General features: G+C 47.9%; 4 protein-coding genes across 4 annotated transcripts; 2 read left to right on the top strand and 2 right to left on the bottom strand.

The window, feature by feature from the left end:
* The first annotated feature begins 660 nt into the window (after positions 1-660).
* Positions 661-6,152, top strand: C8R40DRAFT_1132791 (uncharacterized protein). The gene is made up of 6 exons (XM_046229249.1): positions 661-1,038; positions 1,093-1,225; positions 1,278-1,445; positions 1,506-4,994; positions 5,047-5,189; positions 5,241-6,152. The coding sequence occupies exons 1-6, from the start codon at positions 751-753 to the stop codon at positions 5,949-5,951; spliced, it is 4,932 nt and encodes a 1,643-aa protein (XP_046080045.1). The 5' UTR covers positions 661-750; the 3' UTR covers positions 5,952-6,152.
* On the bottom strand, positions 6,153-14,076 carry C8R40DRAFT_1132775 (uncharacterized protein). The gene is made up of 15 exons (XM_046229248.1): positions 14,056-14,076; positions 13,978-13,992; positions 13,765-13,821; positions 12,831-13,715; positions 12,350-12,775; positions 11,933-12,298; positions 11,770-11,883; positions 11,335-11,715; positions 11,195-11,281; positions 11,057-11,145; positions 10,853-11,000; positions 10,547-10,804; positions 10,417-10,493; positions 8,965-10,361; positions 6,153-8,908 (listed from the first exon to the last, which is right to left on the bottom strand). Exons 3-15 carry the CDS (start codon positions 13,819-13,821, stop codon positions 6,348-6,350), a joined length of 6,846 nt encoding a protein of 2,281 aa, XP_046080044.1. The 5' UTR covers positions 13,978-13,992; positions 14,056-14,076; the 3' UTR covers positions 6,153-6,347.
* On the bottom strand, positions 13,986-15,644 carry C8R40DRAFT_1060607 (uncharacterized protein; the record flags this gene model as incomplete). The annotated part of the gene is made up of 7 exons (XM_046225365.1): positions 13,986-14,234; positions 14,295-14,416; positions 14,474-14,636; positions 14,702-14,774; positions 14,824-14,916; positions 14,966-15,123; positions 15,177-15,644. 7 exons carry the CDS (start codon positions 15,642-15,644, stop codon positions 13,986-13,988), a joined length of 1,326 nt encoding a protein of 441 aa, XP_046080043.1.
* Positions 15,645-18,668: 3,024 nt separating this feature from the next.
* Positions 18,669-24,267, top strand: C8R40DRAFT_1177244 (acyl transferase domain-containing protein; the record flags this gene model as incomplete). Its single annotated transcript, XM_046232645.1, has 4 exons — positions 18,669-18,747; positions 18,831-19,050; positions 19,102-21,779; positions 21,830-24,267. The coding sequence occupies 4 exons, from the start codon at positions 18,669-18,671 to the stop codon at positions 24,265-24,267; spliced, it is 5,415 nt and encodes a 1,804-aa protein (XP_046080042.1).
* Between the last annotated feature and the right edge of the window lie 917 nt (positions 24,268-25,184).

The raw sequence follows: 25,184 nt of genomic DNA, 5'->3' as shown, positions 1-25,184 counted from the left end.
GGAATAAATTCGAGGCCTTCCTAAGTTCATCACAGGAACTCGTATAGTCAGCTTTGACCCGCGGTAAAATTCAATCATAATAATTTTGACAAGGCGACAATCATAAAGTGCAGATCGCGCCGTCACAAGGTGACTTTTCTGTTGAGGTACATCTGGTACAATCTGGCTACAATGAGATAATTACGCGCTAATATCATGACTTTCGAGGCAATGGACATCGCGTCCCTCTCGGAAATCGGCACCCACTCGCGTCTTCAGACTTAGTTATACCGAGGTGAAGTCGCTTATTAGAAGATGCTTAGTACTAGTACTAGGGGGAGGTCCTAAATAGCTAGTTCTGGAAGGTGCAGTCAATTAAGGATGTAGTAGTACAGTAACTGAAAATACAAATCAGGATTCATTTGCGGGCTCGATGAGATTATCAACCGGGCGAAGGGTTAATGGATATTTACTTGTCCTCTCCAGACAAGGCCTGCGTTAACCCGAATTCTCCGTCATCCCCAATAGAATTTACCAAAGCCTAAACAGGCGGCGACCTGCAGATAATTAATAATTACAAACGGACTAGTACATACAACAATACGTCCTCAATGGGAAATTCGGCCCGCTCCGATTGTTGACAACATCACGGCATTTTGGAGCGTGAGATTAAATTGCTCGTGTTGAACTTCGCCTAACTTGACCATTGACTATACATCCTCCGTTCGTTGTCGCGAGCCTAGCTCGCCGACGAAGACAACGACGACGGTGATGGCAATTCAAAATCTCTACGACTCTGCAGGGGACATGAGGTCCCACCTTCAATCGCTCCTCGATGCAAAGGAAAAGCAACTTCAGCAGGCCGGAACGCTAGGGCAGCGGGTTCTTGCTCAACAAATGGAATTGGAGGAAAGGATTCGGCAATTGCAGGAACTAGACGCGGGTAAAGCAGACGAAGAAGATTTGGATATGGAGGCGAAGGAAAAATATCAAGAGTTGGCAGAGTCATTAATAGCCTGGGACGCAGAGAATGCTCAGTTGTCCAGTGCTTTTGGCAAGGTGAGTGCAATAAATCTATGCTCTACGATTCATACTAATATGACTCATACGTAGTCCTCAGTTTCACCATCTATTCCAGTCGCTCAACTTCCTCGAGAGGAGCCTGAGCGCTCAAAGGCTTCAGCAAGTTCTTCTGCCGCTCAGTCCAGGCGAGCTAAGAACGCCGCACATCGAGCAGATGATGTTGGTTAGTGCCATTGTTTGTATACAGAGCTCTTGAGCTCATAGTTCTTTCAAAGAATTCGCTTTCGAGATCGGCAGTGGCCTACTCAACGAGGTCCGTAGACTGCAAAGCCTCCTTGGAGAACGTGATAAGGCTATTCAAGATATGAAGGAAGAGAAGGACGACCTGGAAGCTTCTGTAGAGAGCCTTCGTAAAGCTCTCAAGCAGCAGGAACAAAGTGCAGGTAAGTTGGCCGAAGCTTTATGCTTCTTTAATACGTTACGTTACTTAAACATTCATCTAGACAAGTACAAAGAAGAAAATTGGAACCTAGAAGTCACACTGCAAGATCTCCGTACTCAGCTATCTAATGCCCAATCCACCAATTCTCGTCTTGACTCCGAACAGAAGCGTCTCACCAAACTCCTTGCTGCTTCTCGGGACACTTCCGAGCAGTTCAAGAATGAGACTAGCCAACTACAAGGTGCCCTTGAGGAATTGACCAACAAACACGAAACAGATATTGCCTTGGCCAGGAAACATGCGGCTGGCCTCGCCCGCGACAAAAGTGATCTACAACAGACTATCGACACTCTTAAAACAGAAGTGGCGAGAGCTGGTCGTCGTCTTCCACGTTTCGGCTCTCCCTTGACCCCCAACGGGGCAGAACCAAATGATTTTCTCACTCCTGGTGGTTTCTCCAATCCTGGCGATGAAGTATTCAGCAATGTCGCGTCCACCAACCGCCGGAATAAAATGAGCGAATTAGGTGCCTACGACGATGCTTTCGGGGATGAGTTTGCAGACTCTCCCGAGGGTAGTCCTTTACCTGGCAGTCCCTTCCGATCCGCCAACCATCCTCTCAACGAGATCGAAGTCCTTCAACAACGTCTTGCTCACGCTCAGAGGCAAATTTTGACTCTCAAAGGGACTCTTCAGCGAGAAAAGAAGGAGAAGTTGGATTTAAGGAGGAAGTACGAAGTCCAGGGGCCTGAAGAAGAAGATGACGCGGAAAAGGACATGGACATGGAAGAGGAGGAAGTGGGTGATGAAGCCGTTGGTCCGAATAGTACTCTTAATCCTGTCAGTGGGAAGAGAAGAGGGCTGATGACGTTCAAAGTTGGCGTTGGTCGAGGTATTCGAGGAACTGGACGGGGCAGAGGACGCGGTCGCGGAGGTATTACTCTTACTGAGCGCCTCAATTTCGCGGCCCACGATCAAGACGACGAGGACCGTTTTTCTCTTGAACGTGATACTTCAATGCCTGCTGTTCCTGCCATGCCTGTCCATTTCACCGATGAAGACGCCTTTGACGGTCTCGAAGGAGAAGACGAGGATCAAGTGCCAGACCAAATGGGATTCCAAGCTTCGCCTTCTCCAGCCCCCTCGAACCGTACTAGTGTTGGGAGTATCACGAGTGTGGAAGGCATGGATCCTGCTTTTGCTAATGTTTTGCGCCGTACACCTTCCACAAGCTCGGTAATTTCAGTGCAGGCTAACGGAAGTCCATTGCGCACATCGCTCCTTCGTCGGTCTACCCGAGGTAGAGGAACTATAGGAAGACGGACGAGAGGTGGTGCTGCTTGGTATGACGGTAGACCGCCATCGCTAGTCGATCAGCCTGAAGATCTAGCCCGTGCTTTGGGATCGAGCATCGGTGCTTCACCTGTATCCATCAAAGGCGATGGCTCTGGTATTGGGATTATGGAAGAACTGGGTGCGGAAATAATAGAGACGGCCGAATTTGGTTGTCAGACTGAACCAGAACCTATTATCATACCAGTACTCGCGCCTTCACTCCCTCAGAAATTGATGTCTGAGGCTTCTGTGCAGCACGAGCCAGAACCGGAACCTCTTACCATACCAGTACCCGCGCCTTCAGTCTCTCAAAAATTGATGTCTGAAGCTTCTGTGCAGCACGAGCCAGAACTGGAATTAGTTCTAGAGCTGCCTCCTATACCTGTTCCAGATCTTGTTGAAGCATCCATGCAAACAGCCCCGGAGCCTGTGGTAGACCGCGACGAGGTTGGTGTACAACACTTCCCTCCACTTGTATCCATGAGTACCAGTACGGACCCTCCTCCGACCAAATATGATGTGGAAGTGGAAGCACGCATGGATGAAGCGATTCGAGAGCGGAGAGATACTCTCGTTCCTGGTGATGTCTCTATCGGAAGCTCAGTTGGCGATTCAACGATCAAGAATGCACCCGGTAGAGCTTTCCTCTCATCTTCGGCTGTTGGCCATGGAGATGAAATTGATGATGGCGGAGAAGAAACGGAGACTGGCCCTGATACAGAGATCGACACAGATGATTACGAGGATGCGACGCAAAGTATCATCCCCTCTACTGCTTCTGCGTCCAGAGACGATTTCCATTCCATGATGACGATGACGGATAGTGAAGTCTCGGATTCGGATGACGATGGAGAAAGCATTAAAGCTTCCAGATTACCTGTCCGTCGACCTCACGCACCCAGCTTATTCCGGACTTCATCGTTCTACGAGACTCCTGCCGGTTCCAGTTCTGAGGCAAGGGTTATGACTCCGCCGACATTGTATGACTCCAAGAGCGTTGAAGTTGATATCTTGCCCGAGTTGCCAACTATTGCGCCTAAGCCTGAGGTTAAGGAAATGTCGACACAAACAGATGACTGGGTGCCATCCGTGCTTGCGCCCGTTGGCTTATCTCCGGCTGGATCCTCCGCACCCTCTTCTGGTTCTCCTGCTTTATATCGTGTTGGTTCCTCGAGCAAACACCAATTCCAATTCATACCACCGGCTCCGCTTCAAGCTCCATATTCAGCACCCGTTTCAGTACCCACTCCTTCCCCATCCACGAACGTGTTCAAAGAAACACCTACTGGATTCGCCACCATCATGAGTAACACAAGGTCTTCACATGATCGTCGACAATCAATGGATTCTGTAATATCTTCAGTAATTGACGATGTTGCAAATACTGGAACGCGTTCAAGAATCCCCTCTACTCTTCTAGTCGATAAGACTAGACCTCCAATGATGTCACTTCCACCGCCACCCCGAGCTCCGCCTCCTCCTGGAAGTATGCCTCCGCCTTCCTTCATCCCGGAACGAAGAATTCCAACAAACTCTACCGGCTCTTCTGACGCCCCTCCCCCAAGGCCTTCTTCCCCTCCTCCTCCAGAGCTTATACAACGAGCCACGACACCGACCTTCGGCTCGGTCCTTTCAGTTCCTGGTGGAAAAGGAAATGGCTTTGCTCTGAGGCAACACGGTTCCAGTATGCCTCCATCTCAAGCCGGGCTTCGACAGCCTCCGTCGACCAGTAGCTTCCGTTCAGCCGCGAACGCCACAGCTTATCATCAACACGGTGCCCATGTTATCCCCTCGTTGAGAGGCGAGCGGGTAGGAGTTTCCACTACTTCTCTTGCGTCTGACAGGAGTCTCGCGTCACCAAGATCATCACTGTCATCGGACCACCATTTGTACTTGAATCGCTCCCAGCATGCTTTCCATAATCAGAACGTCAATCCCAATGCCACTATCACTCCTAACAAATTTGCACTTTCTGGAGACCCGCTTACCGGTCGTGCTCCGCCCATGGATCCTACTGATCCTGCTGTAATTCATGCTATTACTCAGACAATGATCGGGGAGTTTTTGTACAAATATACCAGGAAGGCGTTAGGTAAAGGATATGGCACTGCTAGACATAAGCGCTTTTTCTGGGTTCATCCGTACACAAAAACGCTGTATTGGAGCTCTGCAGACCCAAATTCCACCAACGTAGCTGAATCAAGTGCAAAGAGCGGTAAGTCTCGCAGATCTCAAATCAGTCATGATCTCTAATACACGTATTGTAGCTTATATTGAAGGTGTGAGGCAGGTGCTTGATCCTAATCCCATGCCTCCTGGCCTGTACCAGTATAGTGTCGTGGTTTCCACTCCTCAAAGAGAAATGAAATTCACAGCACCAACCAAGGATCGACATGAAATATGGTTGAATGTAATGGATCAAACTGCTCTCATGGTGGTATTGTGCTGATTATGTGTTCAGTCTCTCAAATACTTGTTGGCGCGGCATGGCCCTAGTCAAAGTGCACCCGGTAATGCAACCGTCGTACCGGACAGTCCTACGTCCGGTGAAGAATTTTTACCGGAGGATGATCGCCATCTCACTGTGAACTCGAGTCCCCGAAGTCAACGGACTGGGCGAAGTCTTCGAAGCGACACACCGTTCAATACGACGCCTCGTGGAAAGCGAAGTCGTTCACAAATGTCAATGGGTGGTTCTATCGGAAGACGTGCGGGCACACCGGCGGCTGAGTACCTTCGTTGGAACGGACCGGAAAGCCCATACAGTCCTTCCAGATCGTTCGTCGATGTCCCCGCTCAGGAAGATGAAGATGATCTAGACTTTGAACTTCACGGAGATTCCTTCTCTGATGATGGTTTTGAAGGTCTGGAAAATGTCCGTGCCTGTTGTGACGGAAGGCACACCGTTGGCCATTCGGGCAAACATCATCACCATCACCATCATCATCATGAATCTGATTCGCAGAATGGAGATCATAACCATACCGGGAGCAGTAACAACGGCCCAATTAGGCCAGTTTCTCCTTCTGCTTGGTCGTTCCGTTCTCGCACTGGAAGCGCAAATTCACATGAAGGCGGTAGTGCCTCTCTGTTTTCGTGGGGTAGGGGAAGGACTGAAGATGGTAAATCGAAATTTGGGTCACGACGTTCTACTAAGACGGTTCAAAGTTAAGCCCCGTAGTCGGCGGTGGCCATTCACGCTCATTGGTTCTACTATATGTTCTAATCGCTCTCTTTGTTATTGATTTCGCAGCTGCTGAGTTCCTACTTTCTTTTGTTTTTCACTTGGTTTCTCTAAGTATGTTTCTTCCGCTAATGAACATCAACCCTTCTTTATGACGATACCTCTATTAACTCTTTTTTTCTTGCTTTCTTTGTACTTTTGTTGAATCATATAACATTTCTACAATCTACATAATGACCGGGGATGGCCGCAAGCGGCAAAGAGGAACCGCCAGTCATGCCTCCCGAACTATTCCCACGGCTATCTTTCCTTTTGATACAAGCGCCCCGGCGCTAACTCCTGACATCGCATTGCTCATCCACGACGATTCTCGATAGCCCCCAGTCATTGCAATGCGTCGATATCCTGGATAAGGACACCTTCGCTTTCCAATTCGTTTGTTTCATCAAACTCTACCAGAAGCTCCCGAGTCTCATTAACCACCTCGTGTAAAGCCCGCCGTTTGGTCCACGGTGTCGCTACAGGAATGTCGTCCATTCCAGAAGCCGAGTCAATCGAAGTCTGGGGGAGCGGAAGTAGTTCACTTTGATATCCCATGCAAGTTTGTACGACACGAATGCGAAGATATGTTTTGCGAACCAAAATCAGGGACTTGACCTTGGTCGACTTCACCATGTGCCGCATGGCACTAGTTCCCCCAGGAGACAAGGATCGCCGAAAAGTGTTCGTATTCGATACCAAACCGAGATGGACAATCCGCGGTCTCGGAGCACTCGGGGAAGAAGATTCACGAAGAGGGGAATTTGATGTAGCGGAGGGAGTAGGTAAGTTCTGGTATAATGAGAAATTGCCAGAAAAGGACAAGTCCGGTGTGGCAAGGCTGGTTAAACGCGGGGAAGCTTCGGGAGAATTGCTTGCTGAAATATTGGATGTGCGTCTACGTGATTTTGTAAACACTGAGGAAGGTCTTCGTGCCCTGGAGCTAATTGGTGTGTGTGAATCCTGTTGATATCGGAGTTCCTGGTCCAAAATGCGAACTTTTTCATGTACGAAAGCTCGCAATTGGATGAATAGAGGATTGCGGTAAACACACAATAGTTCAAGGAACGACCATAAGCAGTAGTCAACTATCCGAGGACTCATAAATCCCCGGCTGACACCAAAATTAGCTGTATTTGGCCGAAGGAAAGGGATATTAAATTGACCACTACTTCTAGGTGAAGGAGTCGGAGAAGGATTGGGAGAATTTTCATCGGATCGAAGACTAAATTCAGCATTCCCGTCTCCGAGAACCTCTCTGAGAAAAACGGCCAACCGCAACCACATATCAGGAAGGCTATGGTTCAAATCCTCCCCAGCACGAATAACAATGACCTTGATTACTTGCAGAGCCACCAACAAAGAAGGAAGGTGTGTCCCGTATCCTATCGTTGAGTTGTGCTTATCCTGCGATTTGGAACGTTCGAGGTTAGGGGAACCTTTCCCTTGAGTCTTTCTACAGCAGGAGATAACGTATAGAAGTAGACGAGACCAAGCACGGGCTTGTAAAGCGCGCTGGACTGGATCACGTTGCGCGCCATCAGAATTCATTTCATTGAGAGTTTTCATGGTTAATGCCAGAGGCAAGATTACCAATGCTAGGAAATTATGGCTCGCTTTGGATCCCTCAATTTGGTTGAATATGTCTGCTCCTGGAAGAAGAATTGCGTTCTTTATTAACGAGATTAATGAACGCCGACCGGGAAGGGACTGCAGTGAATCTTCCGAGGCAGCTGCATCACATGCTCTCAGTCCAGCAGCACAAATTTGATTCACAACCAAATTACAGAAGATGGAGTCGTTGAAGTACATTGGGTTCTTTGAAAGCTGACTGACGGTATCAAATACCTCTGTGAAGTCAATAGCGTGAGCGTGCTCGTTGAGTATTGGAGCCAGGTCGCGCAGAAAATGAACTACCGTCTTCAGTCTTTTGCCACCTTCCATCGAACGCTTAGAGAAAGCGGCAAGGAAAGAAGCTATTGATTCATAGAGTGCAGTAGTCGGGGATTCTCGTAGTATGGTTTTCACAAGATCAAACGCAGTGCGGACAGTGTCAGGATTCAATTCACCACCGATCTCCGCGAATGACACCAGGGACCAGAGGTAATCCATTCGCATTGAGGCCATATCACTAGGCAATTTCGACAAATCCGCCAAGTGCATTTCTGAGGGGTAGCCTTTTTCGAACTGAGCATCATTTTGTCGACTATACTCTGCAGCTCTAGCCTTCGACAATGTTGGTCGTAATAAAATGGCTCCAAGAGCCACTAAACCATCCTTCAATACAGTTCGCGCAGAGGCAGAGGTCTCGTACAATGAAGGAACCAGGTATCGGAATAGCTTCAAAAATTGCTCAGCACGTGCAATCGATAGATCATGAGCGATGACTGTAAGGAACAAACGGATGAAGTTGCTCATTTCCAAACGTTTGCTCTCGTATTCGACAGGGAGCTCAACTGCAATAGGCGACTTGATTGATTGTGATTGGGATTGACCTCCAGTATTTCGAAGAGAGGCAAAGAACGCCTGTGGTTTCTCTTCCGCAGTAAGTACCATCAAAGCCTCCCGTTCTTCATCTTTATTGGCGTGGTGGATACCAGCCATATCTGGCTCATTGGAAGATGTGTTTCGGCGCAGAGTTGCAAAAAGGGTATAGATATTCCTGACTATCCACGTCCGATCGATATCCGGAAGAGCCAGGACATGCGCAATAGCATCCAAGCTCTGGAAGACAAAAGTCTCTTCGTGGTATGCATAGAATCGATTGACAGCATATTCTATGGCACATCTTATACCATGGTGAGCCTCCGACTCTGCGTATACTTTGAACAGAACAGGCATGAATAGAGTATATCCACCTCCTGAAGCAAAAAGCCGCCTGAACCGAGTACTTGCAACTAATAAAGCTACTCTTGATTTGCTTCAGAAAACGAATATCACAAGATACAAAGGAAGATCGTACCGATCAAGGTTTGAGCAACAATACCGACATCATTTCCGTGAGCCAGAAGTATTCGATTCAATGATTCAACGAGAATTGAAAGCTCGTTTCTGTCATTCAAATGCCGGGACAGACAACGAAAGATCTGCGCCACCAAAAGGATAAAACTACGTGACAGGGTCAAAGATAGTCCTCGAATCTCGACATCGATGGCCGAACTAGCGGCAACAGATGGCTTCTTTGATGGTACAAGATCTCTGAGCTGTAAATCGGGTTCTTCCGCTCCGGTCAAGGATGGAAATACAAGTTTGGTCATGCTCTTGCGTACGGCCTGCACTTCAGATGGATTCCGCTTAAGCATCGCAAAGAATAACATGTTCTGGGATATCCGAATGAGAGTAATCGAGACGATACGGGTTGTACAATCATCAAAGGGGTTATCGAGAACGCCCGGACCCCGAGGAAACATTGGTCCAGGAGGTGCGGGAGACGAAAACCAGAGGGACCCGGAAGGAATGAGAAACACGTCCACTTTATTGCGGCGCAAGTCTCGTACAGACATCTCATAGACTTGAGGGACAAGTTTTGCTATGATGGGTACAGTTTGTGCAAAATATTCAAGTGTATGTGCATTCTCGGTGTGCTTCGCCAAATCTTTCAAAAACCCGGCAAGGGTATTGAGCATGACGTGTGCCATTGATGGTGGGAGTACCCGTCGGGAATGGAGGAATGCTCGTAGGGTTGTGACCGCAATAGGCAAATCCTGACCCTCTCCAGTGAGAAAATCCCAAACAGGTCTAGTAAGCAGACCGGGATCATTACGCATCAAGTCGAGTATCATGGTTCGAGCAGCATGCGCGACTACTGGACTGCGATCGCACGTCATTGCAGCAATACGCGGAAGGATCTGTAAAAGAGAAGGAACGAAGATCGCACGCCTTTTGAATCCAGATAAAGGTCCCCCGGAGGTTGAGTTTCGACGAAGAAGACCGAGTTCTTCAGCTTTTTCTCCTAATATAGGACTTCTAGAGGGCGACGATACGGGGCTCAGATTGGGAGAAGGTGGCACATTTCCGCTGGAATCCAGCTTCTCCACCTGCAATGGCGGAAGATTCGACATCGGGGTTCTGATCCATTCTAATTGCTGATTGACCGGTGAGCCACCGTCTTCCCATCCTATCTCAGCCAACTTCTTCCGTAGCTCCAGAGGAAGTTTATCTTGTACCTCACTTGGGTCCAGTTCAAGAACAAACGTCCCGGAACCTATATCTGTGGTTACAAAAGGTAAAGGTGGTCGAGCGACCTTGAAAGGACGATGTGCTCGATCGGCGATTACATGCTGTGACATGATCTGAAAACGAGAATTAGCCAGAGTGCTCACTTTTCGGATAGCGGCGAGTCGAGTATCATCACTGGTGCTGAGAAGGATTTTGATTAGTGCTGAAATTTAGCGGATCATCAAATCTTTTGTACCTTTGAAGATCAATCTCTATGTTAGCTAAAAGATCATGAGGATTCTTCTCTGCGCACTGCATCACCAGAAAACAGATCTGGCCGGCTTTACTTGAGCGGTTGATAAAGTATCGAATCAATAGTGACCTACCGAAGACAAAGTTCTAGGATCATTATCCTCCAGATGTTGTTGCCAAAGAATGGTACCAATGCGTCTATAGTCGTCCAAATGAATCAAACTAGACATGGCTACCAAGAGCTTCAGAGCTCTTGCTTCGAAACCTTTAGACATGGCTTCCAATATGGGAATTCTTTGAGCAAAGATTGCCGCCAATCCAATATTTTTTACATTTTCATCTACGAATGTACCAGAAGTCGGCGTTGGAGAGAGAATAGCAGTACTTCGACGCTGGATCAGGTAATGAGCTCAAATATCCACGTCGAGGTAATGACTCACAGTGTTCGAAGGGCGTCCGCCCGTTTGAGCAAGAGCGTAGAGGGCCTTGACTTGCGTTGTAGCACGCAATGCGACCATATCCGAATCGTCATCTGTATGCTCGTTATAGCTCACAAACCATTCCACAAATCGAGAAAGCCATGGTGCACTACAAGCAGAAATGAAAATTCAGACGCACTGCCCTTTCTGCCAATGAAGCTATACCTCTTGAGTGATCGCGTAAGAAGCCTGATTTCCCTGAACAGCATACAAAATAGAAGCCGTTGCGAAAGAGGAATCAAACTGGTGTGCTCCTATGTGAGAAATGAAAACATCGAAAACAATATGCACTGTCTCACACACCTTTGTCTCAATCAAAATGCTTAATCTTTGCTCTAATGACAATGCAAATTTAGCCATAACTATAAATGCAGTATCCGATGCTGAATTCTACCGCACGAAGTAAGCATCAAAGCACTGATCCTCTATGATTTTTGACTCACGGTGGAATTTTCTCTGACACGACGCATATTCTGCAGTTGAGCTATAAGCTCCACAATCAACACAGACCGTCCCAATCTCGCCGTGCCCCAATGTTCTACAGCACCGGGAATTCCCTGAGTAGCTCCCGAACCTGGACTTTTCATACCCATGTCACCCATGATTGCTATAGACACCATCTCTGCATCTCTAATCCAAAAATCCGGCATGAATCGTGCGAGAGCAGTAAGTGTACACAGATGTTTTACAACGACATGCTCTCTAGTGGAAGCAGCACATTGGAATAAGGGTTTGTAGAATATTTGCGGGTACGACTGGGAGAGCGAATCTAAGAGGGAGGATAATGGAAGACAAGGATAGGGCGGAGGTTCATCGACCAGTCGCTGAAAAAAAAGGCCATTGTCAATGATACGTCAAGGTCGATAGTAGGTACTTACCTCGTTCAGGGCAAATAGCAGAATGACAGTCAGTGGCTTTCGCACATCATCCGGCAATAAGCGCATCAAGGGAGGTAGTAGTTTGAGTAAATTGATCCATGGACTCTCCAAAATCTGTTCAAACCATGAGTTCAAACCAACTATAATTAGCAGGAATACTAACAAGGCTTTCGAAACTCTTTGCAAAACAATCTTTCCACTCAGGTATTTGCCTGTACCATTCCACCATAGTCGAAATGCTCCAATCGACTAATTCCTTCACTTCTGAAGAGACAAGGCTGAAAGTGATGGAGACAACATTTCTCTTGGCGTCCTCAGCAGTATGATTGGTGATAGATGTTAGCTCCGGGAATACTCGACTTTGCAACGCTTGTACGACAAGATGCGCATCATTCCGCAACGATTTCGTATCGTGGGTAGTTGATGAGAGTAACGCCAACAACGCACGAGTAAAACTGAGCAAGGCGCGAGAATGTATTGCCGTCAGGAGAGGCGTAAAAAACGGTTCCTCTGGCAACGACCAAAGATTCTAGCGGTAAGATTGAGTATGGTACCATGAACATAGTGAGCAAAGACTCACTTCAACAGAGTTCTTGAGAAGCCATCTCCTCGTCGAATCAGGGGAGAACTCTAGACATCTAGCAAGCGCCTCGATGACGACAGCGTCTCGGATACGTTGCGGAGTATCAGCATCTACGAATAGCGCATTGTACTCTTCCTCAACGTAAAGATCATCTAACTGGTCGCAGCTACCTGCGCAAACTTCTGATATAATCTCTGACAGAAGTTTACTATCCTCGTTGTCTGCGCCTTGGGTACTGATCCAAGGTAGAAGCAAGAAGAGGCCATGAAGGAGGGTCTGAAGAACTTTAGCATTGGATGCAGGGTAATGGCTTTCTTCGGGGACAGTGATTGACCATAGGATGCTCAGAATACGAGTGCGCAGAGGGGGTGGTGACGAGAGTGCTGCTTGTACACACCACATTGATCTTTCAGCAGCAACAAGCTAATCAGATTTCAGTCAATAATGTACACATGTGGGTAGAACAGTGGAGACGAACTTCAGTGATTGGATTCCAGGTTTTTATGACGATTTGGAAAGCTTCGATACTAAGCCAACGATCCTCTTCTGTCGCTGAGGCGCTATCCGTCGTGAGGAAGGGAACAAGGAGAGTAGAAATCACGAGAGACTCCAGTGGAAGTTGGGGAAGAGGAGAAGAACCGTCTGCGAAAGGGCCGGCGTAGTTGATAAGGGTTTGGTAGAGAGGCCTGACCCTACCAGGAGCGATACTCGAAGACACTGAAGGTTGCCGCAAATCGCTACGTGACGGGTTGGCTGAGCCCGTTATGCCTCCAACCGTCAAATTTGTACTTGATATAAATGGCAAAGACAACGTCGAGCCCACCGGAATATGTAGAGGGTCTATCCTTGATTTCACAGAGGGCGGAAGCTCTATGTGATATGCAGCCATACATGCGCGCTGAATATCATGAGCAAACTGCTGTATCTCGTCCACCATTACTTGCTTAGCCTGATCCACGACATTTCGGAACCCTAACCGCTGAGCAAACTTGGACGACTGTTTAGCATGGCCCGTGCGCGATGCTGCCTGAGCGCTGATAGAAGTGAGAGATGCGGAGGAGGATTGTTGTGAGTGAGTGGACTTGGAAGGAGGGAGAACGTGCTGACGGAGACTGTTCCAGCGGATGGATGAAGGTGAAGAAGGAGGGAGGCCATCCGGAGTGACGGACCGGGCTGTAGTGTCGACGACGACTGGAGGAAGAGGTGGCCGGGGACCTTTGCGCTTGTCCCGCTCACTGAAGGGAGTTGTCGGTCGAGGTGTTACAGAACGAGGTGATTCAGTGATGTCCGGCAAGGTCCAATTTCCGTTGCCTTCCGACTGTTCTGAAGCGATTGTATGCAAGGATCCTTTTGACGCTTTCCTCTCTATATTAGAAGGTGTGTCCGAGGACGAGCGACGCGTAGAAGAAGACTTTAAACGAGAACAATCGGCGAGGTGTTCTCCTTTCATTGTTACCACGATTCTCCATTGCACATTGGAGTATAAGTTTGAGAAGCTGGTCAAAGCTATGTTATGCAAAAATGATTGCATAAGCACTATGTATGTATGTACACTGTCTCAATCTGTGTTGAATTCGCGTTGGATCATATATTGTACTAGACTAGCTACTAATACGTGCGTGCAGGAAAACATTCAATTCGTGAGTTTCAAGACGAACAACCCTCTATCCATCGAGTTCACTAATATGAAACCACTTTCGAAGTATGGATAAGAGCTCCAAGCACCAGAAAATTCAGCCACACCCCCAACGTCGTCGTCTTCAGGGAAAACATCGAAGAACGCAACTTCCTCGAATGATGATCCGGTAGGATCCTCTGTGATACTACTGACGTCGATAACACGAAGACCTGCTTTGTAATTGGCTTCGTATGCGAGACCATCCTAGAAGATCAATGATATCAACTTACTTCAAAGCGACTAAACTCGAAGTAAAAAGCATACGACAATGTAGAGATTATGGTCAATTGCTTTAACAGCCGAGTTAAAATGACCTGTCAGGACGGGATGTTCAAGGTCCTCGATGTTCCAAATGTAGGTAACGGTTGTATTGTCTGAGGCCCATCCTACAAGAGTAACGTTTAAATCTTGTTGCGTTCGTTGTAATTAAATAAAGAACACACCTCGAGAAAAAACCTCATCCAACTCGTCGTCCAATAACAGATATCTCTGGTCAGTTTCGTCGACTACCCAGCCCTGGTGAGAGTACGATACGCCATAATAAGGCGTGGTCGAAATGATGATAGGAGAAGAGGTGTTGGAGATGTCATAGATAGTAAATGCATCCTATGTATGGAGGCAATCAAGTCAGTGGGTAGTAAAAAAGTGTGAATTCCTGGGAGAAAACTCACTTCATTGAAAGAATAACAAATGTCAGTACCCTCATACTCAACATGTGGACCATGATACGTCAAACACTGCGCGCTACATTTCGGTTTTCAATATTTGTAAACTCTGCAATGCATGAACGTACTCGTGCACATATCCGTCTTCGCTGGCGCAACCAACGCCCTTGGGGTTCTCGGGATCAGATACGTCGATGAAAATCAATCCAGCGGCGCAGGAGCTTTGCGTGAATCAGTCTAAGTGAGATCGACGCCTGACATACAACTCACTCGTTTCTAGGCATAGAGCCAACGGCGGCGATAAGAGGCTTGGCGCTGTGAGATACTATGTTGTGTGATCTACCAATCGGCAACTCATCAAAGAGGGCAGTCAGATCCGTGGTGATGTTGTATTTCTTGGGTGCGTTTTTAAGCCCAGGTACCAATAACTATCGACATTGGTTAGAGTCAAGGAAAGAAAAATACACGTTGATAGATTGACTTTGCTGAGATTGAACACTTGCACACCGTGTCCTTCGGCTTCACTTCCAATATACGCAATGTTTCCGATAACCTTGATATCTCTCCAGATGCTATCAACACTCTGTGTCGGAAGACGCCCGAGATAATCAACGCTTCCGTCGGGCTGAATCTCCACAAACGCTGTCCCGTCTCCCTGTCCTACCATTCCGAATTCTCGTCCACTTTCCCTATCAGTCCAGCCCCATACATCATTCCCAACACGATTTTTGCTGCCCGTAGCCCAATGCGGTACAAACGCATATAAATCAACATTATTGCACGCATATGTGTGGTTAGAGGAAAAGGAAGAATATCCGTCCACACAAGGCACGAATTCTGATATGGGATCGAGGGAAAGGGCGTGCCAGGGAGGAATAGGTTCGTCGCTATTCAAGGACTGGATCGTCGCCTCAAACCCAGACTTGAGTTTATCGACAGAGCTTTGCATGAGGTTCATCAACGCCGTATGGGCTTCGCCGGAGTCGTACGCCTCCTTATCCATGAACGGAGTATGCATGAAAACGACTTCCTTTGCTGCTAACGCAGAGAGGACCGCGCTAAGCAAGCCAGCAATTATGGAGGGAGAGAAGAGCATCGTCGTTTGGTGTGAAGAGGTGGGTGAGACTAGGAATTGATTGTGGCGATAAGGATTCCCTTGTGCTCCCGGGTACTATATTTGCTTGCCTGTTCAAATTTAGATACGTCTGATAGATTAAGCCGACCCCCCACTAGTGCAGTGGCTCTATGCATCATTTTTCGTTAACTTCGAATCGAATTGACGGTCTCGAAAAGTGCGTAGATTATGAGATCGCATAGAGTCCCCGAAGGCGAAGGGCCGAACTGGCACGTAGTATCGGGCGCTAACATAGGCGCGCAAATCCAACGCTTCTTTTCTCCCTCAGTCTCCGTTTCTTACTCTTGACCATTCCCGGCTTTCAAAAGTTTTCAAACTGCTTAATACAATAACCCATTCCAGCCAGCTTTCTAGGGCGTGAGATGCCTTACTCAGCGGTGCTCTTTCCTACTATCGCGTTTCGCATCATTAAATCATGTTCAACCATTACACGCATGGCTCTGTCCTGGCCACTCTAGATCTAAATATCCATCTAATTGTCATATGCGGGTTCACAGATCCTGCTGATATACGTATATAGATTACGTGGGAGATAAAACAACTGCTGCGGTGCGTGTTCGACAACCTCTTGGTTCTGCATTGGCTAAATTTTACCTTGTACCAGGATAATATGATCGTAGATATGGCGCCAAGGCCCCGACACCTACTCATCCTTCCATTAAAGCAATGGGAGATGATCGATGATTTATCGTTGATCTACCTTTGGGCTGCGGACGTCCTTAATTCCGTCTGCGATTCCCTTAGAAGCAAGGAGACAAAAACGACAAGTCATACACTATACTCATTCCTGACCTACCTACCTGGGGGCGATGATCAAACTCCGACCGCTGAGTGATGAGTTCGGACTGGTGACCGACCAGATCTACCTTGCGCCTCCGAATATTTTCTAGTTGTCTACATCCTACAAGCCTATGCAGAACAACAAAAATAATTTGACGAATGGCATGTTCTACGTGACCTTGTGAGTAAACTGGCGCATAATGTGGAACTAATGATTCGATACTTTCAGCTTGACGGTCTCCCTGAGTACATACGTACAGGACCAAAATAGTTCTACTACAACTCGAAGGATATTGCGGAAGAGTATCAGAACTGATTGGTGTGTGCCATTTATTCCTGCAATCTCATTCACTGAGCCTTGAGTTGTGTTATGATTACTGAATGGCGGGATCTTGACTATTATGCTTGTCATCACCCGCTCCTGGTGCCTTGGGGCTAATACGGAGTTCTCCCTAAGAGTCCCTACTTATGCCAATTGTTCTGAAACTCGCACATTCGGTATCCAGTCCGAACGTAGTGCCCGTGTATATACAAAAAAAAATGGGACCTACTTCACTCCAAAACCTAGGACAAGACATCGTACGGCAAAAAATCCTTAGCACGCACGCCATCCGATTTGGCCCGGAATCCTCGACAGGTTGTATTCGGCTCGAGACTATATGGATTTCATCAATGATAATAAGTGTGAAGACTGCGTACCTTCATTATATTTTTATACACTATGATATCTACTTGTCAAAGTACAAAACTTCTTCCGACTTCTACGCAGGTGAATTGCATTCATATCTCAACTTCACTCCTCATTGCAAACGTTTTTGTCCTTCAGGTTCACCTGGGTCCGTATGACATTCTACGTATACGAATTCTCCAGAGACTCTTATCCATATCAGCGGAACAGCCAGGCCTAGCCAGGCGAACAATCAAGCAAACGCAAAAGCAGTTGCGGGAGAACCATACGTATAATCAAACGACAGTGAAAGCAGTCGCACATCAGTATTCTTTGCGTAGCCAAAATTCAGAATATATTTATATTCAAGATCAACAAACTTCTGGTGGCCACTGACTAGGCGTCTATTGCCGGTTGCATAATTGTCTGCATTTCGTGTATTTTTTTCGCACCCGTTTGGTTTTGAGGCCTCTCCTCGCACCGTGTCCGGGTCCAAGAATCCCATTTATTACACCCCAATAACCAAATGCAAATAAACAACATACTTAGGCTTGGAGCACAGGCCGATATCGTTCCGCATCCGCACGGAATGCGGTGAGTATCAGAGACAATTTACAATTTACATCTCCGACTTCATACTCTCATGACTGCAGGGGGATCAGACTAAATTGACGGAAAGATCGTCTCAGGGATTCGGGCCTGCTTGGTTTCTAGTGAGGTAAACTGTTTAGTGGTAAATCACAGGTCCGCCGAAGATCCCTTTTCACCAATTTTGTTAATACGCATCCAAACATGCTAACTTTGCACAGTTCAACCTTCGAGCAACTTGCTAAATGTACCTGTCAATGAACTGTAGGAATGGTTCTCGGTGAGGTTTGTATTTCCTTCGTGCTTTTACGAGATGGTTTGGAGATGGGCAATTTCGGAGACAAGTACCGCTCTGATTGCACAATCTGTCTAGAGCTCGATGCGAATCAAGAGTTGACATTGTCGGTTTGACGGTATCGGTAGAAGATATTCCCAAATTGGAAACACCTCTTGTCTATTTGTGATCAAATATCAAGTTCCATACCTGGCTGAAGCATTTGTTGTCGGCGGTTAAACCTTGCCTGAAAAAGTCGTTCACTCTCGGTAATCTGGCCCGTGAGACTAGTTCGGTCCTTTTGCCTATCCACTGCTTGTATTGATCCATGCGGAGGGACACCAAAATTTGCGTATCGAAGACAAGTTACTCAACTGTACAACTATCTCCATACTATCTACAATCAGTGAGTTACAATGTTGGGTAGTATACCAAGACTATTATAAAAGCAGCTTTCACGACATGTTTTTCCAAATCATTTCCTTTTCATTGCTTTTGTTTCTGTACTCCAACACTCCTGCTGCATTAAATGAGGAACTCAGCCGATTCGACAGACTCACCGTCAGCAGATGGTCGACGACAGTATGAAGACGTTGCCATCGTCGGAAGTGAGTAATCTTAAATTTTTTATCACTATTGCTGCAAGTTTTCCTGCATTTTCGAACAAACATACTTATCCCAACTTATACAGTGTCCTGCAGAACTGCTGGTGGTAACGACTCGCCAGAAAAATTGTGGCAGTTCTTGTTGGACAAGAAAGATGCCTCAGGAGAGGTCCCCCGATGGCGTTGGGAGCCATGGTTGCGACGAGATGTTCGCAATGTCAAAGAGGTTGAGAAGACAATCTCCACGGGGTATTTCATCCAAGATTTGGAGAAGTTTGATGCTTCGTTTTTTGGTATCTCGCCTAAGTTAGTGATGACTAGTCGTTATTCTAGTACTGGCGACTGACCTCTACTTAGGGAAGCCGAGCAGATGGATCCTCACCAACGTCTGGGTCTTGAACTCAGCTGGGAAGCCCTGGAAAATGCAGGCATCGATCCTAAGTCTCTAGCGGGCTCTGATACCGCTGTTTTCATGGGCGTTGACTCAGATGATTACTCGCGTCTGCTGCTTGAAGACCTGGCTAACATAGAGGCCTGGATGGGCATAGGCACAGCGGCTCACGGAATCCCTAATAGAATCTCGTACCACTTAGATCTCATGGGCCCTAGTACAGCAGTCGATTGCGCCTGTGCATCCTCTCTTACTGCCGTACACATGGGTTGCCGAGCTATCACAAATGGCGAGTCGCGGATCGCCATCGTAGGTGGTGTAAATGTGCTCCTTGCACCAGCCCTCACACGTATGCTAGGTAAAGCCGGAGCGTTGTCCCCCGAGGGTATCTGTCGTTCGTTTGACGATGAAGCTAATGGCTACGCTCGCGGCGAGGGAGGTGCCATTGTGATTCTCAAAAGCGTCGCCAGTGCCATTGCGGATGGGGACAACATTCTTGCTATCGTCAAGGGAAGTGCTATAGCCCAAGATGGAAAAACAAATGGTATCATGGCTCCCAATGCGAAGGCTCAGGAATTGGTAGCCCGACAGGCCTTGGCGCGAGCGGGCGTCGACCCCTTGACAGTTTCTTTTATCGAGGCCCATGCGACATCTACTCCATTGGGTGATCCTACCGAGATCTCTGCAATCCAAGCGGTATACGGTGAAGGAGCGGGCAGGGATGCTCTCAAACCAGCAATGATGGGCTCTATCAAGCCTAACGTCGGCCATTTAGAAGCTGCTGCTGGTATCATTGGGCTCGTGAAAGCTGTCCTTTCTGTTAACAAAGGGCAATTAGCACCGCAGACCCGACTGAACAAGCTTAACTCTAGAGTAGATTGGGAAAAGTCTGGCTTGCAGGTTGTCCGGGAAGTGACTGATTGGTCGAACGAGAGCGGGCCCAGGAGAGCAGCAGTTTGCTCATACGGCTATGGTGGAACTGTCTCCCATGCTATCATCGAGGAATTCGTTGGCAGAACCTTTGAAGCTCTTTTAGATTTCAAGCCTTATACAGCGAGTCCCACACTTCTTGTGATTTCGGCCCAGCAAGAGAAGAGATTGGCACAACAGGCCAAGTTGTTAGCTGAATGGCTTTCTTCTTCCGGCAAGAGCGAGGACTTGAATGCCGTCGCTAATACTCTCGCTCAACGTCGGGCTCACCACGATTATAGAGCGGCATTCTTTGTCAACAGTCAGAGCGAAGCCATTGAAGCCTTGAATAAATTTGCTGCAGGCAACCAAGACGACGCAGATCCTATAGCATCAGGACGAGTTCTAGGTAATGGTGCAGGCCTAGCGAGACACGCAGTCTGGGTTTTTTCCGGACATGGTGCTCAATGGAAGGATATGGGAAAGGAGCTAATTAATAACCTTGTTTTCCGCCGAGTGGTTAATTTGTTGGAGCCTATTTACCAAAACGAAGCTGGATTCTCTCTTGTACATGTGCTTGAGCACGGTGACTTCGACACTTCGGATCGGGTTCAGTCAGTCACATATGCCATACAAATCGGCCTCCTCCATGTTTTAAAGGCTACGGGACTTGAACCTCAGGCTATTATCGGCCATTCCGTAGGAGAGATTGCTGCCTCTGTTGCAGCAGGTTGTCTCACCCTTGAGGAGGGTGCACTGGTAGTGATTCGACGAGCCAAGCTGTACGCCAAGGTGCAAGGGCTTGGGGGTATGGCACTTGTTAATCTCCCGTTCGCTCAGGTTACAGAGGAGCTCAAAGGCAGAACAGACCTAGTTGCTGCGATTGATTCTTCTCCTTCGACATGCGTAGTGAGTGGAGACGAAGCAGCTGTAGCCAAATATGTTGAAAGTCTCAAAACTTCCGGAGTGAAGACCTTCCGCGTCAAGACAGATGTTGCTTTCCACAGCCCCATGCTCAATCAGCTTTCTGAGCCCCTCAAGGAAGCCTTAACTAAGTCACTTCATCCCGATTCTGCAAAGATTCCTCTCTATTCAACCTCCAGTAGTGACTTGCGGACCAAGGCGGCGAGAGACGCAGATTACTGGGTTCATAATATGGTTAGCCCCGTCCATCTCAAATCAGCTGTTGATGCTGCCGCCGAGGATGGCTACCGTATCTTCATTGAGGTGTCCTCACATCCCATTGTCATGCACTCAGTAATTGAGACTTTGGTGGCACGAAACATCGACGAAAACGACTTTGCTACTTTTTCGACCATGAAGCGAGATACTTTAGCGAGCAAGACTATCTCCAACGCCGTGGCTCAACTGTACACCAAGGGTGCTCATATTAATTTCGAGGCACTGCTTGGCCCTAAGCAACTGTGGAGCAAGACTGTTCCGGGTACCCCATGGGTACATAAGCCATACTGGAAGCAAGTCGAGTCGGGACCCCTGGGTGAAGGCATTACTCATGATGTTGAGAAACATACTTTGCTAGGACAGCGTGTCCCCGTTGCAGGTTCAGAAACAATTGTTTACACGACTAAGCTCGATGACAAAACCAAACCTTTCCCCGGTACTCACCCACTCGATGGCACTGAGATTATCCCCGCCGCTGTGTACATCAATACGTTCCACTATGCCACTGGTGCTACGGAGCTGTCCAACATCAGCCTTCGAGTACCAGTATCTAGTGAGTACGGATTCTTCCTGTCAACAATAATTTACTAACGAATGTTTTAGTGGGTCCCGAAACTCGCAATGTACAAATAATCGTTCAAGGCGATACCGTCAGTGTTGCCTCCAGCGCAATTTCGGATGCGGACAAGCAGAGCTGGGTGTCTCATGGCTCTGTGAAATGGAGTAACGTCCACCGAGTTGCGCCACCCGACGAACCTTTCGACGTTGAATCCATCAAGAAGCGCATTGGCACGCGTTTGCCCAACAGCTTCTCCGTAGATTACTTGACTAAAATTGGCGTGGCGGGTATTGCTTTCCCCTGGCAGGTTGTCGAGCACTATGGCAATGAGAAGGAGATGATTGCCAAAGTCGATATGGATCCGGCTGTCGAGAAGCTTCCTTGGGACGAGCGTTCGTGGGCGCCCATGCTTGATGCTGCCACGTCAATTGGATCTACCATTTATTTCAACGATCCCAAGCTGCGCATTGTCTCACAGATCGACACTGTCAGTTTGTATGCAACTGGACCAATTCCTAAAATTGGGTATTTGTTCGTTGAGGAGGCGGCTGATGCAAAAGGACCAGCTTCCCATGTCAGTGTACTAGATGAGCAAGGAGTCATCCTTGCGAAATTCACGTCGATGAGATTTTCAGAGGTTGAGGGTGCCAGTGGCAGTGGTGGCGGATTAGATAGTCTTGTCCACCACATTTCATGGATTCCTCCGAAATTCTCGGAAAAGCCGCGCGCACTGGACCAAGTAGTGTTGGTCTCAACCGATTCGGAAGTTCTCGATACATACGCCAAGCAACTAGAACCTCAGGTGAAAAAGCTCTTCAAATTGAGTAGCGTCGAGCAACTGGAAAACTCAGATATTCTGTCGGCGTTAGGTAAGAATGACTTTACGTCTCCGGTATTAGAACTGACGCTTTTGTGGAGTGTAGGTGAGAAAGGAAGCGCAGTTTTCTACATTCCCAGCAGTGTCGAGACGCTAGAAGAAGTGTCCGCGGCCTCGAAAGATTTCATCTGGAACACAACCAGCATAGCCAAACTACTCCTCGAAAAATCCCTGGCTTCAACCTGCAAGTTCTATGTGATCACGAACCGCGCGTATGCTGGAGAGACGACCACAGGACTTGCTCACAGTGCTTTATACGGTCTTTGTCGTATCATCGCTGCTGAGCACCCTGATATCTGGGGAGGTTTGATTGATAACGAATCGTCCTCTGTGTTCCCACTACTGGCCACCAAGTACGTACAGAACCAGGATATCATTCGTGTCGTCGATGGTATGCCACGATGCGCAATGATGCGACCCCTACCAAGAGACCAGCGCTATACCCCACAAAATGCCAAAACACTTCTGCCTAAACCCGAGGGAACCTATGTGATAACTGGAGGGTTGGGAGACTTGGGTCTCGAGACCATCAACTTTTTGGTCGAGAAAGGTGCACACCGTATCGTGACTGTTTCCCGTAGCGGTCTACCTCCTCGTAGTACTTGGCCAGATCGGTCATCTAACGATCCCAAGTTTGCAGCCATGGTCCAGCGTATTCAGGAGTTCGAGACTTTGGGTGCTACCATTTACGCTCTATCGTTGGACATATCCGCACCTGATGCGTCAGACAAGTTGCTGGCCGCGATTGACAGCCTGTCCCTCCCTCCAGTCCTTGGTGTCATCCATGCATCTGGTGTTCTCGAAGACAGCCTACTTCTTGAAACAACAAAAGACTCCTTCGGACGAGTTCTCGCACCCAAGATTGACGGTTCAATCACGTTGCACAAGGCCTTCCCACCAGGGACTGTCGACTTTTTCGTCCTCTACTCCAGTATCGGTCAACTTGTCGGTACCGCAGGCCAAGCCTCATACGGTTCCGGAAACGCCTTCTTGGACGGACTGGCCATGTACCGTCGTGCTCATGGCGACAACGCCGTTGCCTTCCAATGGACTGCTTGGCGCGGTAAGGGCATGGCAACCAGCACCGATTTTTTGACGCTGGAGTTGCAGAGTAAGGGAATCACCGATATCTCGAGCGAAGAGGCTTTCCGCGCATGGGAACACGTGGGCAAGTACAATGTTGAGACTGCCGTGATAACGAGGTGTCTTGTTCTCGATGAGGGTGAAGCCGTGTCAGTGCCTATGCTGGATCAAGTCGTAGTACGTCGAAGTAGAGCCACAAATGGTTCTGCTCCGGCTACCGAAGAGGGAAGCAACACTTCCTCAGATGCCCGACCAACTGCGCCTGCGGATTTGGAGAAATGGCTGAATGTAAAAATTCGGGAGTGTATTGGTGCAGTCCTAATGATCCCTGATATTGATGACATTGATCCGCTGGTACCTTTGGGTGAGCTGGGAGTCGATAGTGTCATGACGGTGGCATTAAGACAGAAGCTGCAATCCGCGCTAAAGGTCAAGGTCCCGCCCACTTTGACGTGGAATCACCCAACCGTCAATCATCTGGTTCCTTGGTTCATGGCGAAGTTCAAGGAGGAGTCGGGATAGATACGAAAATTTCGAGTTTTCCTGGAGTAGATGTGTCAGTGAGCTTTAGATTTTAACAATGTCGGATATACAAGTAGATGGATTGAATATAGATACCTTCGAAGTTACAATGTGTGTAGTATTATGTAGACTTTAGACTTGGAAAATTGATCGTGCTTCTGCATTTCCTGTGCATATCATGGGGAAGAACCTGGAAGAACGAAATCGCAAATGTGTGTGTGACAAGGAGTCGTTGCCGGACAAGAGCGGTCCGGGTCAACTGCTCAGCAACTCATATGACAGGAACCCCCATCTCTGAATTTGCACTGAACAGTCCAAAAATGTATGCAATAAGATCTGCGTTGTAAACATGGATTCTCTTACCGAATCTTACGATGTACATAGGTTTTAAGGAAGTGTTTGGAACACTCGTACACTTCTTCACCAAATTGGCACCGTCTGAAAATAAATGGTTTCGAGCGGAGCGGCACTACTTATTGAATAAAATACCAGCCACTGTAGAGGACTCCTTAGGACCGTGATTCTCAGCGCCCTTAGTATCTCCCCTTGGAAATAGTGCCCGGTCCTACTTGAACGCCAACTCTAGTGGTTCCGATTAGCAAGGGTTCATTCCCGTCACTGATACATCGAGTGTCCTGGACACGCACTATACTATACAAACTACGATCCTTCCCTGCTGGTCTCCATCCCGTTTCTCGTCAATGTCGATGCTACTTCAGTTAAACTTGGGCCTTGCCTTGGTTCTAGGCTGTGCACAGCTGCAACCGTTCTACGCTGCCGCTATTCCAGTTCCCAGACGACTAAGGGTCTGTTTGTCCTTCAACTGAAATCGGTATCGCCCCATCTCCGGTGAAGACCTAGCACTGTGCGTATGCATGCGCGCACTGATCATGAAATCTCCCCCTCCTTTCGTCGAT

This window comes from Lentinula edodes (genome assembly GCF_021015755.1).
Source record: "Lentinula edodes strain Le(Bin) 0899 ss11 chromosome Unknown C8R40scaffold_61, whole genome shotgun sequence".
Lineage (NCBI taxonomy): Eukaryota > Fungi > Basidiomycota > Agaricomycetes > Agaricales > Omphalotaceae > Lentinula > Lentinula edodes.
Note: the sequence above shows the minus strand (reverse complement) of the source record. Positions and strands in the feature narration are given on the sequence as shown.

Excerpts from the sequence above, each read along its gene's own strand:
- C8R40DRAFT_1132791 (XM_046229249.1), top strand. The coding sequence starts at position 751 with ATGGCAATTCAAAATCTCTACGACTCTGCAGGGGACATGAGGTCCCAC. Across the intron at positions 1,039-1,092 it reads TGTCCAGTGCTTTTGGCAAG|TCCTCAGTTTCACCATCTAT; the intron begins GTGAGTGCAATA and ends ACTCATACGTAG. Across the intron at positions 1,446-1,505 it reads GCAGCAGGAACAAAGTGCAG|ACAAGTACAAAGAAGAAAAT; the intron begins GTAAGTTGGCCG and ends ACATTCATCTAG.
- C8R40DRAFT_1132775 (XM_046229248.1), bottom strand. The coding sequence starts at position 13,821 with ATGGAGAATCGTGGTAACAATGAAAGGAGAACACCTCGCCGATTGTTC. Across the intron at positions 11,716-11,769 it reads TGCTATTTGCCCTGAACGAG|CGACTGGTCGATGAACCTCC; the intron begins GTAAGTACCTAC and ends CTTTTTTTTCAG. Across the intron at positions 8,909-8,964 it reads TGTTGCTCAAACCTTGATCG|CTTTATTAGTTGCAAGTACT; the intron begins GTACGATCTTCC and ends AATCAAGAGTAG.